This window comes from Helianthus annuus, chromosome 1 (genome assembly GCF_002127325.2).
Source record: "Helianthus annuus cultivar XRQ/B chromosome 1, HanXRQr2.0-SUNRISE, whole genome shotgun sequence".
NCBI lineage: Eukaryota > Viridiplantae > Streptophyta > Magnoliopsida > Asterales > Asteraceae > Helianthus > Helianthus annuus.
Window position 1 is genome coordinate 6,896,143 of NC_035433.2, and position 17,029 is coordinate 6,913,171.

At 32.2% G+C, this 17,029-nt stretch overlaps 1 protein-coding gene across 1 annotated transcript; it reads right to left on the reverse strand.

Moving 5' to 3' along the window:
• Positions 1-1,280: 1,280 nt before the first annotated feature.
• Positions 1,281-2,805, reverse strand: LOC110930875. The gene is made up of 4 exons (XM_035981261.1): positions 2,005-2,805; positions 1,716-1,906; positions 1,507-1,631; positions 1,281-1,384 (listed from the first exon to the last, which is right to left on the reverse strand). The coding sequence occupies exons 1-4, from the start codon at positions 2,803-2,805 to the stop codon at positions 1,281-1,283; spliced, it is 1,221 nt and encodes a 406-aa protein (XP_035837154.1).
• Positions 2,806-17,029: the final 14,224 nt, after the last annotated feature.

Consider the following 17,029-nt stretch of genomic DNA (forward strand, 5'->3'; position numbering starts at 1 on the left):
TGGTGGTACATTATTAGTCAATTGTACCAGATCTTCCCCTTTTGGGCAAATCTTTTCCTACTAATCTTTGTCCATCACATACATGATACATACAACATACAAATATGTTTGTATATGTATTACCATCTTCACAACAAAACAGATTTTATTGAGTGGAATTGGCTATTGACAGTTCACTTTTGAATATTCCCTCCATCATTCCCACCTTTCACCTATTTTTCCTACATCCGTCCCTTGTTATGCTTTTTTTCCAAATTACAAACAGATTTTTTAAGGCTTTTAATCAGAACGACGATACAAGTCCATTGATGTAAAACTTACCTCGAAATGGTGCTCCAAATGACTTGATTTTCGTTAATTGGAAATTTAAACACCCAAATTGAAGCGTCGTTTTCATCGTTTGGAGCACCGTTTCGTGGTAAGTTTTACATCAACGGACTCGTATCTCCGTTCTGATCAAAAGCCATAAAAACTGTTTGTAATTTGAAAAAAAAAATAACTCCGTTAAGTTTTTTTAACGGGGGACTAGTGTAGGAAAAATAGGTGAAAGGTGGGACTGGTGGAGGGAATATTTAAAGATGGGACTGTCAATGGCCAAAGATCTCTAGTTGGGATTACTACAGACCAATTCCCTCTTTATTCAGAGGTGGAATTTTATTGTATGTTTAGTTGTATCTTTTAAAAATGTTATCAATATCAATGCATGTCAATTTAAAAAAAAAAACAAATGTTTCTGCAGTTGCCAGTTTGTGTAACATTTGGATTTTGTATGTAAATTGGGTTATTATGTGACTATATAAGTCTATAACTTAAAAGAAAACGTGTGTATTTAAACCTCTTTTAAGAGAAATATGCTCGATATGAACGCTCCCTAGGCTTGGGTCATGGCCGCCTATCAGAAGGGACTTGATGTAAGTTCCGTTAAAAGATATTTCAGAAGCGCCCGAACCACTTTAAGTCGTACGGAGTAAGAGTCTATGAACGTGAAGTAAGCATCTCTCACAAAGCTACTAACTGCTAGCAATGTTTTAAAAACCGGTATTTTAATCGTATCGGATTGGGCTTAAAAATGGTTTAACCGGTTGAACCGGGTTGTACCGGGTGGTTCAACCGGGTTAACTAATTAACTGTATAATTTCATAAATTACAACTTTAACTCAAAAAAAAAAAAAAAAAAAAAAAAAAAAAAACCAAAGTGCATTATAACAAATTAAAAACAATCCAAAAGTTAATCCATAACAAAAAAGATGATTCAAAAGTATTCAGTTTTCCAACAAAGTTTAAGTCATTGGAGGGTTGAATGCATCAAGTTTCCGGTCGCTTAAAAGATGAAATTCACTATCGTCACCATCCTCATCAACTAGAGCATAACTATTTTCGTTTCCTACATTATTAAATAAGAAGTTTTAGTTGCAAATAATCATAACATATTAAACTTACGTAAGATAAGTGACATATATAATAAGTAACATTGTGTTTGAGAAACTGGGTCATGATCTTCCTCACCAAACATGTTATCTATATCATTGTTATGAAGTTCTCCTGCCGGCTCTTCTTCAACCACCCAAAATTCCGCATGACTAATACTTTCACAATCAACTGGGTCATAGGATCTTTTAGCATATTTGAGTCTACGAAAACAACTACCCAAATGTCAACACTTATAAAGTAAATTACGATGTAAAAAACATTTTAAAGAATTCAAGATATCGTACCTATTTTGTAAACGCAAGTTGTAATGAACAAACACAAGATCATTTAGTCTTTCATGTTCCAACCGATTTCTTTTTTTTGTGTGAATCCTTTCAAAGACACTCCAATTACGTTCACAACCGGAGGAAGATGCGGTTTGACTTAATATTCGAACGGCAAAGTTTTGCATTAACGGATAATCTCCACCATTCGGCTACAAAAGAAAATAGTTATCAAAACAATAACAAATAAAAAAACTAATATTGTTAATAATAACATGAAAAATATATCTATCTTACCGGGTTGAATTGCTTTACGAGAAGCAACGGCACTACTCCTACTAAAACATTCTTCGCCATCACGAAACTTGCCTAAAGACGTTGTAATATCTATAACCTCATTAACCGAAAAATTCTTCTCAACCATTTCGAGAAAACCCTTGAAAACTTCTTTACCTTTATAAAGATTTTTTTTGTCATACTGATAAGCTGGATTTAACCAATATGCCGCACAATGAATACTAGAACATAACATCTTTTTCCATCGAGCATCGATTATATCTGTATATGGCTTATACAAATCTTCCTTTCCCTTAAATATTGCCTTAACTCCCTTATCTGCCTGATTCATCCCCTCAAAAACATATGGCAAAGAAGGTTTTTCATCCATATCACACAAACGCAAAACCCTCAACAAAGGAGCCATTACTGTCACAGTAATCAAACAATTGCTCCAAAAAATTTCATTCATCACAACTTCTTTACATTCAGTTGCATTCCCCAGATTTGATATCTTTTTAAATTCATTAGATATGACAAGAGCTTGCAAGTCATTTTTATGATCTACCAAACTTTTTAATGCAATGAAGGTCGTACCAAACCGGGTAGGACCTGGACGAATGATTTCTGTCCAACCCTCTCTTTTTCTTAACCAATTCAACGGCATCTTATGATTATAAATAAAAACAGTAATCCTAGATGCAAGTTTAACCAACTTTGCAACATTCTCCAACTCTGAAACATCCTTTAACAGAAGATTAAGACAGTGAGTTGCACAAGGTGTCCAAGTAACCGAAGGATATTTTGCACATAACATTTTACCAGCTGCCTTCATACCGGTATTTCGCAACTTACCGGCGGTTTAAATTGGATGCTGTTTCAATAAATTACCGGCCAGTTTCGTACCGCCTGAACATCCGGTATATACCGGTTTTTAAAACATTGACTGCTAGTACAAGTTTAAATTGGAAAAGCGAACATCACATAGATAATATGGATACAACACACTCTTTGGCAAAGTTTGTCTATCTAATGAAGCATGCATCAGAGAGTTTATTGACATCGTCTCGGTTTGAGGAATGCCCAGGGCCAGCTCAGGATATTGTAGATCTGAAGCGGATAACAACATTTGAGGCCTTTTTTTCGTAAAAAATAAAAGGAAAAAATTGCTTTAGATTCTATGTATTAAATATATATATCCTGATTAATAATTCACTCAATTATACCATAAATATTTTTAATAAAATAATTAAGAGTTAATTACATAGTTAGTCCATGTGGTTTGCACAAAATAACATACTTAGGTACTAATAGTTTAAAATCACCTTCTAGGGTATTAACTTTTCATTTTGTAACGTTTGGAGGTATTAACTTCTAAGGTATTAACGTAGTTAGTCCCTGTGGTTTGCACAAAATAACATACTTAGGTACTAATAGAATGTGATTTTAAACCTACAAATAACGTTAATACCTCTAAACGTTACAAATGAAAAGTTAATACCCTAGAATGTGATTTTAACTATTAGTACCTAAGTATGTTACTTTGTGCAAACCACAGGGACTAACTATGTAATTATCTCAATAATTAATTAATAATAGATTAATACCAAATAAATAAATTGCTTATGTCTTAAAAAAATTCTAACCAAGATCTATTATTATAAAGAGTTAATTACACAAATGGGTCCTGTGGTTTATAGCTAATTTCGTCTTTGGGTACTAACTTTTTTTTAACAGGTTTAGTTTTTATGGTTTCAATTTTGTAACACCTTTGGGTACTAACACCAGAATTAGTTAATTAATTACTAAAATACCCTTGCATTTTTTTAAGTTTATCAATGTAACACATTTGGGTACTAACAAGTAATTTTATTTAAGTTTAAATCAATTTTACAAAATCTATTTATTTTTTTATTCTCATCATTTTATTATATCTCTTAATTAACATAAAATCTATTTATTTTTTTTTCATTTTTATCTTTTTATTAAATTTTTTATTTAACATAAAATCTACTTGTTACACCAGTATTTTTTTAAACAAATTTTTTAAATAAAATCTACTAGCTATATAGTTTTATGTAAATTAAATTTCTTACTCGTTTTAAATAATGTAAACCTTACTCGTTTTCAATATTGGATAGATATGATTGATAATAATAAATATCTTTCATGTAAAAAAAATTAAGCCATTTTTTAACTCGTTTTTTTTGTTCATTTACATTTTACGATTTTAGAAAAATATTTAATTTACATAAAATCTACTAGTTGCACCAGTAAAATCTACTAGCTATATAGTTTTATGTAAATTACATATCTTTTTTTACAAAAAAAAAAAAAAAAAAAACGAGTTAGAAAAAGGCTTAAATTTTTTTAGTTTTATCTAAAATACCTAGCTAGATAGTTTTATCTAAAATACCTAGCTATATAGTTTTATGTAAATTAATATTTTTCTAAAATAGTAAAATGTAAACGAACAAAAAAAACGAGTTAAAAATGGCTTAAATTTTTATTTACATGAAAGATATTTATTATTAACAATCATATATATCCAAAATTGAAAACGAGTAAGGTTTACATTATTTAAAACAAGTAAGAAATTTAATTTACATAAAACTATATAACTAGTAGATTTTAGAGTTAATTGCCAAAATCGTCCCTGAGGTTTGGGCAGGTTTGCCATTTTCGTCCAAAATGACACTTTTGTACCAAATTGCCCTCAACGTTTGTAACTTTTTTGCCATTTTCATCCAAACCACTAACTTAGTTTATTTTTCTGTTAAGTTGAAGATATTTGGATGAAACTGGCAAATATAAAACCACAGGGACGATTTTGGCAATTTACTCAAACTCTTTTAAATTTCTTTTATTTAATTAATTTTGTTAGATATATGCAATTTTTATATGAAAAAAATAATAGTTTTGTCACATAATTTTTATAAATTTTCATCCAAACCTCTAACTAAGTTAATTTTTCTATTAAGGCGAATGATGTTTATAAACTAAGATAGAAATTAATTCCTAATTTTTATATAGATAAGTTTTATAAAAATAAAATCTAATTAAACCTGTAAATTTTATAAAACTAAAATGTTGGTGAACTTATTGAAAAAGGCCAAATAAAAAAATCTTATCGTATGTACCAAGTTTGTAATTCATCTTCTACTCTTTTAAGTTCGCTCCTAAGGAAAAACAGAAGCCAATCCCCCCTATCAAACAACGTATTGTTACCAAACCTTAAAATTATCCACCAAATTATAATTATAATGCTATGAACCAAAAGTTTCTTTACTCAAACCACTCAAAATAAGTATTAGTTAGTTACCCTCATAATCTTAATTAAATAAATATTTTATTTCTACCAACATATTTCCTAGGTGCTCAACACATTTAAAAAATATGTAACATTTTACAATTTTTTTCTATCTCTAAAAGTTGTAATCGATTGTTATGTGTTGCACACCAATGACGTTTTCTTTTTATAAAAGTGATTTATATAAAGAAGCTGTAAATTAATTTCTGTCTTAATTTATAAAATTTAAAACATCCTTCACCTTAACAGAAAAAATAAACTGAGTTAGTGATTTGGATGAAAGTTTATAAAAATTATGTGACAAAACTATTAGTTTTTTTCTTCTAAAAACTCCATGTATATTCTTTTTTATTATATATGTAACAAAAATAATTAAATAAAAGAAATTTAAAATGGTTTGAGTAAATTGCCAAAATCGTCCTTGAGGTTTTATATTTTCCAGTTTCATCCAAATATCTTCAACTTAACAGAAAAATAAACTAAGTTAGTGGTTTGGATGAAAATGGCAAAAAGTTACAAACGTTGGGGGCAATTTGGTACAAAAGTGTCATTTTGGACGAAAATGACAAACCTGCCCAAACCTCAGGGACGATTTTGGCAATTAACTCTAGATTTTATTTAAAAAATCTATTTAAAAAATACTGGTGTAACAAGTAGATTTTGTAAGTACCCAAATATGTTACATTGATAAACTTAAAAAAATGTGTTAGTACCCAAAGATGTTAGTACCCAAATGTGTTAAATAAAAAGTTGAAAAAATAAATAAATAAATAGATTTTGTAAAATTAATTTAAACTTAAATAAAATTAGTTGTTAGTACCTAAATGTGTTACATTAATAATCTTAAAAAAGTGTAAGGGTATTTAAGTCATTAATTAACTAATTTTGGTGTTAGTACCCAAAGATGTTACAAAATTGAAACCATAAAACCTAAACCTATTAAAAAAAAGTTAGTACCCAAAAGTGAAATTAGGTATAAACCACATGACCCATTTGTGTAATTAACTCTATTATAAAGTTCTTAAATTTAAATCAAGTCACCCTTCACTATATGTTGTATACTTGTATCCTGTGTGCAACTAACAAAATTATTTTTCGTGTACAATGTGTAAATTGCAAGAAAATGTCAAAAATACTAAGGAAAGGGACATGTTTGATCACACTAACGTCTTTTTCTCCCGTTTTAATTATAGTTATTTTGTCAAGTATGATTATAAAGAGTTAAAACTTATTTCTATTAATAATATAATTTCTTAATATCTTTTCTTTTTCTTTTTTAAAGCAAGCAAAAACGTCTAATAAGAAATATCAAAACCCTATAAACGGTGTAATATAAATAATGGAAAGGTGTAATATATATAATATGGCATCAAATTATATCAACATAAAAACAACTTAAACCACAAACAACAAAACCAACATTATCAACCACAATTCAAGATGTTGGGATCCACTTAGAATATATTGCCAAAACACACGAGGAACATTTAAAACTATGGTGGGTTCACTCTCATCATTCTTATCCATTTTATTATGTTTCTTAGTCACCTACCCATCAAAACACTAAAAGTTTATGCTATATTAAATGACTTTGGTTCCTTTATAATAAACAAATATTTAGTTTGAGAAACGATTGTGACAAGTTCATTATGTAACATTGAAGTGTTAGAACAATTGTTTACATCCTAAATGAAACGTTTTAAAATTTAAATAGCTAAAAAAACTACATCCAGATAAAAGGTAAACAGACAACAAGTTGCGTTGCTACCCCTTTTTAAATAGCAAAACTAAGTCTTTTAAAAACTACATCCATATATCGTGAGGTTATAACATTATTCTGCATGACCTTTTGAACCCGACAAAGTAGGTCCACAGCCTCTGATACTAGGAAAGCAAAAGTATGATATGTGTAGAAACGATGTTTACAAGTTTTTAATATCAATAATATTTCATGTATTTAAGTAGCATAGTATTTTCTACTTTGTGTTTTTTTTCTAAAACAAATACTAGAATGAAATATATTCAAATACTAGAATGAAATATATCTTGTTAGTATTTGACACAAATCCCATTTGTCTAGCACCTAGGGTTCATTCCATGTATGTGGATGACTGGTGCCCTTCAATTCTCCACCCACTAACACCCAAGGTGTGTGTAAAATGTGTGGCTAAGGTTCAAATTTAGGATTAGTTCTTATCTATGAACATTGTTTGCCTTGTGTTATTGACGAAAACTTTAATAATAATTGTGGGTATGCATAGTTGGACCATATATGTTCTCCGTTAGGCTTCTTGTATAACAAGCTATACGCGAAAGCAACATGAAATCGGTCCATGTAAAAAGCATTTATCTACTATGATTAGGAAAACGTCAAAATTTATTCGATTTTCTAAGTAGCATTTGTCTAATATGACTAGGAATATCAAATATGTCAAACTTTTTTCGATTCTTTAACCAATACATGACTGTTGTAGATTTAATCATGCAAAAGAGTTATTCACATTGTCAAATAATGGAATTATATTTATGCTCATTGTTATGTAGTTTTTATAGGGGACAAGAAAACCATTAAACCTAATATTATCAATGGTTAAGAAAAAGTGACATCACTTAAGCATGTCCACATGATTGAAATAAGGTGGAATCTATTCTTGTTGTAAAAGGGGTTTAAGTTGTGGTTGATGATGTGGCTTAATTTTGAGTTCATGGTGGCTATTGGTTATAATGTTGTGTGGGCATGGATTAGACCTTTTCTCTTCTTTGGTGCTCATGAATTCAAAGTGGGGAGTTGTGACCAACATAATTTTGCTTCACCACCTTTGATTTTTTTTATATATATTTTTCCTATTTTTCATAATTATGTTGCCTTATGTTCTTATTCGAGTAAGGGGTTGTTTGTCAACTTCTGAATAGATAAGTGATAAACCAGTAAGAGGTCTAAACGTCTGAACCATTAACTCATTAAGTGTTGAACCAATAAGAGGTTTTACCCATTAAGAACCAGTATAATGTTTAACCATTCAGAGGAAAATGTCTGACCAATTCAGATACGAGGTCTTAACCATTCAGACTCAGTATAATACTTAATCATTCAGAGGCAAATGTCTAAACCATTCAGACATCTGCTCGCGAAAAAACACTCTGAACCATATATGATCGGGTGGTTCTGCTGGTGGCACGATGATACTCCAGTGGTCCGTCAGTAATCCAAAATTTATCGCTAAAAATGATGAACCAGTAAGAGACCTGAACCATTAAAAAAACCCATTAAAAACTGAAACAAACACCTCTAAATTAGGTAACTACTTATGGAAAGCATTTTCTATGAACAATAATTTTTAATGGTAATCATGGGGTGAAGTGAAAATGTAACACTCATATCTAATGTAAGATTCGTATGCCTTCTATTAATCTATGGTGTTCTTCTCTCGGTCTTGAGTATGTGCCTTTTTCGCTTTAAAGCCTGTCATGCAACTTATATAGTATCAACGGGTAAGGACTCTTAATTATTTTAGCATCCGTTCATGTTATTTCAACTTTCTAAATTCCATCATAGCATCCTTTCATTGTAATTTATATTGTTTGTAAGATTATTAATTGTTGGCTTATGTTGCATGCTAAGTATGAAAAAGCCTCAATCGGGTTATTGAAGTTATTGTTCCAATGAATTGTGATAGTTGTATAATGATAACTAGAAATTGGCTAGGTCTGTAAACGAACTGAATGAACTAGAACAGGGGTATGTCCGTGTTCGTTTATTTAACTTTAATCGAACACGAACACGATCATATAATCGGACATTTTTTTGTTCATGTTTGTTAATTAAGAAAATGGGCAGGTTCAACCCTAAACGAACACTTCACAAGCATAAAAGGACATACACAAACAAACTTAAATAAGCATAAAAGGACATACACAAACAAACTTAAATGAACATAATTTTACGAACATAACTCAACACATATGGGGCATAATTGAACAAACATGAACGGACACAAATGAACATAATTGACCAAATATAAAGGAACACAAATGGACACAAAATAGTTTTTTTATATAAATTAATAATTAATAGTTAATATGATAAGTTACCTCCGAAAGCCCATTTTTATCATTAGGGAGTCCAACTACTAATTAGTTATATTTATATAAGTACTTAGAAAACTCATTTTATGTTCACATTTCTATAAAAAAAATAACTAATATATTTATTAAAAATTTATATCCCGTTTGCGGTATACGCATATAATGTATATATGTGTGGGCGCTCGAGGGGAGGCAAAAGTGAAAGTGCACTAATTTTAATGATATTTTATTAATTTCGTGAAAATAATATTAAAAGAGAGGGATGGTTAATTATGCATCATGTGGCGGCGTTGATAGCCGAAAGACAAGGGAGTATATGCATTAATTGGCCTTTGTCTTAGTTGTTGAGTGTTATGTGCCTTATGTCCAAAGCTTGATGCAAGACTACTATCGAGTCGGGGGTCTCACTAGAAGCAACCTCTCTATTCCAACGGAGTAGATGTAAGACTACATCTCACCCTACTCAAACTCCGCCTTAGCTTTGATATTGGTGGGACTTACTCGAAGCATTATATATATATATATATATATATATATAGGGTAGGGATATGGTAAAAAGTGTCCAAAGTGTAAGAAGTGTAAGAAGTGTTTTAAACCATTGGATCTTTGATCTAATGGTTGAGATCAAAAGGGTATTAAAATGTAAATTGTGTTTTAATTAGAAGGGGCTTTTGTAAAATTGAAGGGCAATAGTGTCTTTTCCATTCTTTCAAATATGGTAACCGTTTCAAACACAACCATCAAACTCCTAAAAATCAGCGAATTATATGTAACCGCCATCAATCTCCAAAAAAATCAGCGAATTTCTTCATACTTTAAAACATTCCCAGATTTTTAAAACGTAATCGCAGATTCAAGTCATGGTGTTTTATCTGGAGACATTGTTGATGGCGTGGTGTTTTATCTGGAGACATTGTTCGTGGCGTAGTGTTTTATAAATACAAAACATTCCCAGATTTTAAAACACCAAGACTAGGATTCAAGTCATGGTTTTTTATCTGGAGACCTTGTTCATAGTGTGGTGTTTTAAAACATCTATGATTCAAGTCATGGTGTTTTATCATGAGACATTGTTCATGGCGTGGTGTTTTATCTGGAGACATTGTTCATATCGTGGTGTTTTATCTGGAGACATTGTTCATGGTGTGGTGTTTTATCTGGAGACATTATTCATGCCGTGGTGTTTTATCTGGAGACATTGTTCATGGCGTGGTGTTTTGTCTCCAGATGTTTAAAACACTATGCCATGAACAATGTCACCAGATAAAACACCACGCCATGATTCAAGTCATGGTGTTTTATCTGGAATCCCCAGCAACCTTCTATATAAAACACCATGACCAACATCATAGTCAATTTATCCAGTTGTTTTAAAACACCACGCCATGAATCTGATTATAGATCTATTTATGATAAAGTATGAAGAAATTCGTTGATTTTTTGGAGATTGATGACGGTTACCATATAATTCGCTGGTTACCATATAATTCGCTGATATTTGAATTAAATGACAAAATGTACAATTACAAAACTACCCTTTTGAATTAATTAAGAGGATGGACACTTGTCATTCCAGGAATATTTCTTACACTTCTTACAAATTAAGCACTTTGTACAGGATCCTAAACCTATATATATATATATAGTGGAGGGTTCAAATGAGAAGAAATATTTTATAAGAATAAAAAGAATAGGTTTTAAACCAATAGAAATGCTTCATTTTACTACATTTAATATGTGTATTTAATGTTATTAATAAGGACATATACGTAAATTTCTAATTGTAATTAATTAGTTAACTAATTAAACTTGTAACTCACTTTTAAATATACTCTTTCAAGATAAAATAATTTAGGGTGAACGACAATTTTCGACATGTGTAAGATAAATTTTAGTGTGTGTAGGATAAATTCTTAAATGTGTATGATAAATTTAGATATGCGTAGGGTAAATTTCGGTAAGTGTAAGATATATGTAGGATAAATTTTGAAATATGTAGGATAAAATATTTTTTGCTTTATTAATGAGAAATAACATAATTAATGAGAGAAGTTATAAACTATTTAATGTTTTACCATTATGCCCTTTCTTCTTTTTCTTCTCACATTAAATTTCTTCTCAAATGAACCTTCCCCTATAATATATATATAACTGTTAAACAAAGCATATATATAATTAAATTTAAATGTTAAAAACTTAAAACCAAATGTGTTATTAAACCCTTAACTTATTCAATATAGTTTAGCCCCATATAAACAAATAAACCTAATTCTTATTTAACACGAAAGCTGAAAATTAAGAGGCGACAAATTGGGGTAGGGGCGATAATCACTTGATAGCCCATTTTTCAATTTGTCCAATGACCCCGAATTCTCAGGGAAAGCCCACGTCGGTCACACAAATATCAGTTGTCGTAAATGTCACACCCCAACCGATGACAGAAACATTGGGGTGCGACACTGCTATGGACAAATATCACATCGGGGTGTGACAAATATCAGTTGTCGTAAATGTCACACCGTTAAACAGTGTGACGGAGTGATGGGGACGGATGGTGATATGTGTTGCGCATTCTACTAATCGCAGTCATGTCTGTGCATATTTCATTGTCGATAACCTACTTGCTTCGCATTACTACGTGTTACATGTTGGTTCTGCGTGAATCGCTTTTGCTACTATTATACTATTAAACCTGTATGCTCACCTTTACACCATGTATTGACTTTTATTTTAACGTATGTGACAGGTGCTAAGAATGCTTTTGCTTGCTAGCTGCTATGGAATCAAGTTTAGGTGGTCTAGAAACCCACAAATAAATTAATCTGAATTGTCGAAACAATTTACTGTCTTTGAGAAACAATATGTCTGTAATAACTGCTTTTATTTGATATGTTATGGTATGGGACGTAACGTTAAATATCTGGTAATTTTAGTTGTTATGGATTCTCTTGGACAATCTGTTTCGCTCAGTGCCTCCGATCGAACGGCAGTCCGCTTGGCAACCTGTTCATTTGTAAAACTTGTAAAATTTGCTAAGTTTAGAAAGTTTTGCGGTTAAACCAAGATGGTATGACAGCGTGTTAAACAACGGAAACTCCATCGAGCCCAAGTCATCCGATCGGATGGGAATCACCCCGTCCGATCCGTTAACTGTTCATGACGGAACTTCATATTCAACCCGTTAAGTCGGTCATCTCGTGGATAGAATTCAGTTCTCAAACCGGCACTTCACTAGAGAATGAGTAGAAGGCCTGAACGAGGTCAGATACTATCGGTTTTTGAGTGAAAAGTTAAGAACATTGAAGAAAAGTATGAAACACCTTGATTATGTTTAGATTTAGGTAAAATCAGTGTTTAAACATTGTAGAAATTCTTTAGATCTGAGTTGTTCTTGGTGAGATGATGTCACACTTCAACGTTCATAGAACTCCATGACGGCATCACTCTTAAACAGCCCAAATCCACAGATTTCATGGTGAAAAGTTAAGATTTGATAGTGAAATTGATGAGAAACTGTGTGTAGATCAAGAAAGTACAAGATTTGAGATGAAAGCTTACAAGAATCGCGAGGAATCGAGAGAAAATGGATGAGAAGTCGAAGGGTCGAAGGAGAGCTGTCACATCACGTGAACAGTGATGTGACAAGTGCTATTTATAGGTGAAGAGGGGATGAGGCGGTGCAGATGTGACGGATTGGAGGGCCTTCCGATCGGATGGCCATCCGATCGGATGGTCATCCGGCATTCGATCGAATGGTCCTTCGATTGGATGGCTGGTGCGAGTTAGTTCCGACTTTTCGTTTCGTGCGTTAGGCGTTGCGATGCATTGCGAGTGAGCGATGCGATAGTATTATACAATATTTACACAAATAACCTAACTAACATACAACAACATACGTAGGGCTGTTCAAAAATCTCGCAGTTCGCTCGAAGTTCGCTCGAAAAAAGTTCGAAAAAAGCTCGGTTTGAAATTGGCTCGGTTATAAACGAGCTGGCTCGGCTCGGCTCGATTTGTAAACGAGTCGAGCCCGAGCCAAGGTAGGTTTGGTTCGTGGCTCGCTCGTTAGGTGGTTCGTTGGCTCGCTCGTTAGGTGGTTCGTTAGGTGGTTCGTTGGCTCGCTCGTTGGGCTCGTTATAATTAAAAGGCTAATTATATATACATGTGTGTGCATATAATTTTCAGGTTCATCTTTGTAGTTAAAACAAACTGATCCCTACACAAATACTCGTATATAACGTTATAAAATAGAATGAAGTTTGAAAATGAAAGCTATGATTTTTTTTTCCACATTATAGCCTCTAGCTTTGGTTGCTTGTGTGATATATTATAGAATGAGTCATGTAAAAATTTTGGTACTAGCTGGTCACAGCTTGCATACAGCCAAACATAAGAAAGTTCGAACTTGCACACAAATTAATATGCAGGTTTTATGAAGGAATTGGCTTAAAAGATAAGTCCCACATCACCTTGGATTAATATATGCAAAGGTGGGATTAGCTATAAAAGAAAAGAAAGGATTGGGGTAAAGGTTTACCCCACATCGCTGCTTAAATAAAGAATATAGAGGGGATGCTATCTATAAATGAAGAACCCCTCAGTAAAAAATTACTAGTCCAAGTGGACCGTTTTTGGTGATTTGGACTTTTTATTCTTACAGGCCATCTTAGTTGGGTGGTCAATTTATTTAAAGTAAAATTACACAAATTTTCGAGCTAGTTTAACGAGCTTCGAGCTTATATAATCAGCTCGTTACAATTTTGCGAGCCGAGCTGGCTCGGCTTGTTTTTCTTCGAGCTCGAGCCTAGGCTGGCTCGGCTTGGTTCGCCTCGTTTATACCCCTAAACATATGTAACCTTGCGTTTCCAGTTCGCGATGAGATTGCGTTGCGATAGAGTTGCGATTGCGTTTTCGAATAATCACCTCAACAAATATAAACATGCACAAGTAACACATAATAGCACACACACGTAAAACAATATCCATAACCTGTAATTCGAGTTGCGACGCGATAGCGATGCGATAACGTTAAGTAGATTAGCGTTTAATTGCGTTTGTTGCATTTACTCCACATAATACAACTAAAGTAACATAAACTTAAAGTATCGGTTATCGAGTCAGGGAGTACAAGTGATAATTAAGCAAGGAATGAGAGATCGAATTAGCAATCTTTTCTTCATTTGACTTTTACTTTGACCTGTACTTTGACTTCAAAAAAATCGAGTTGTTACAGTAAAGCTTAACGACAACTTCGAAAACACAAACAAAGAAACCACCCGACGGGTCCACAAGGGCGACTTGGTGTTCCCCGCGGTGCCGCTTGTACACATTAGCCTCCAATGAATGTATAACACAGGATCTGAAAATATAGTGAATGATGGCCTGTTTAGATTTTGGAATCTTAAAAGGGAATGTGTACTATACAAATTCACATGCAGAAGGATCATTTTTCATCGGCTGTGATGCTGGTGCATGCTTTAATCATGGGTCCTACACTCTTACGGTTACAACGTTTATGTACCCGAGTCGTACCCGGACCCACTCACCCTCTATTTTTATTTTATAAACAATTATTCATTTTAAATTCAAACTTTATTCAATTTGGTGATAAGAGTCATAAGACTATTCGGTGTGGGGCTTGTTCTCGGGACGTCCTGGTGTGGCGACGGGCCGAAACACTGCCCCCCGGATCGTCCCCGTTGCGAATGTCTTGGGCTAGACGATGAAGACGGGCCTCACTTCTTTATCCAACACACACACAACTATACATACATACATACATATGTATATATAAAGGGGCACATCTCGCACATCCTAAGCCCATCCTTTTAGGCTCATCTCCACACCCACTTAAGTGGATGCGTATGTGACGGATCATCCTTTAAGAACTACCCTACTCCACTATAGTCTAAGTATTTAAAGAACATATATATGTATTAATCTTATTTATCATTACTAGCACGTATAATAGATATAATGAAATTATTTTCCAAAAATAAAAATATCTAATATAGTGTAAAATATACTCATATGACTGAATAGATAGAAAATGAGTTTAAACATCTACATACAATACTTTCTTTTTACAAAGTTGTACAATCACTAGAAGCAATTTATAAATGATAATAATCAAACTACACTTAAATTGAAATCGAAATCACGTTCAAAAACTCATACAAAGTTACAAATCACCTTTGTCTTTTTACAATATTTCGTTTAGGGGTGTAAATAAATCAAATCAAACCTAAGTTTGAGCTCGGCTTATGAGAAATAAATTCGGACTCAACATGATTTTGTTGAATGGATTAAATCACACTAAACCCGTCTTTGGCGAGGCTCGAACTCTTGACCTCAAGGGGAGCAACATCTTAACTCTAATAGCTTTGCCAACTGGACCAAACCCCCACCCCCATTTATAATTATATATACAGTTATAATTATTAGGGTTATTGGATTTTAATAATCCTAAATTTCATCTGTTGGCCGATCATAATCCCAACTTTAAAATTTTCTCTAACGATACCAACTTGTAAGAATTTGGCCCCTATCGATTTTTTTCTAACATTTAAGAATTTGATATTCTCAATAGATTCAAGTGCACCTGCAACCTCCTTAATAGATTCAAGTGCAATGTAGTTAGAAAAGGATCGATAGGGGCCAAATTCTTATAAGTTGTGATCGTTGAAAGGAATTTTTAAAGTTAGTATTATTAACGGCCAATAGTGAAACTTAGGATTATTAAAATCCAATAACCCTATTTATTATGATATAATATACACACTTTTATATTAAAACTAAATTATTTTATTAATATAAATAATAGGATCGTATAGGCTAACAAACCTAATCTGTATATAAAGTTTGGGATCGGGCTCGTTTATCTAACAAACTTATTTCTAGGCTTAAAAAATTGTTTGATCGGCTCGATTAGAGCTTTTAGCAAGCCAATCTCAAGTAACTTACGATTGGTTTCACTCTCCGATTGTGTTTTCTAATTGCGATTATATACTTGATTTGAATTAATTAAAGAGAGTAAACTAGCAAATTTCTCCAAACCTTTGATCTATTAATAAACTGGGGGTGTTGTTTCACACATCCAAATTTCACAAAGGCCCTCTTTTTCTAAATAATAAATAGCATCTAAAATAAAGAGTATAGTGTATTTCCAACATAAAAGAACATATGTGTATTTTGTAAAGGGATTAAAACTGTACGGACAAACGATATGATAGCGACTAAAATCTTGAAAGTTTCCCTAATGTTGTCGTATTGAATGGAACGTGTTTAAAGACAAATGGCTATTCTTTTTAATATTTTTAATTTAACAAATTATTAATTCATTTCGACATGTGTTTTATTTAGTCAATTTTCACTTATTGACGTATTTTTCCATCTAAAATTTGTTAATTGGACATATAGACTAGATATTTGTATCAAAAACATTATCTTTTTATATCTCTAATTATTTTTTTTTAACTAAATATTTATGGCAATAACATAATCATATGAGTGGATAGTAGGACAATATTAACACTTTGAGCCCTCCTACTTTATAATTTCACATAAAGTACCCTCACATTATTAAATATTATACTATTTATTGAAAAAAGATACATTTTTATATACTAAAAAAGGAAAGGTTCATGCAATGACAAGGTTCATCCAA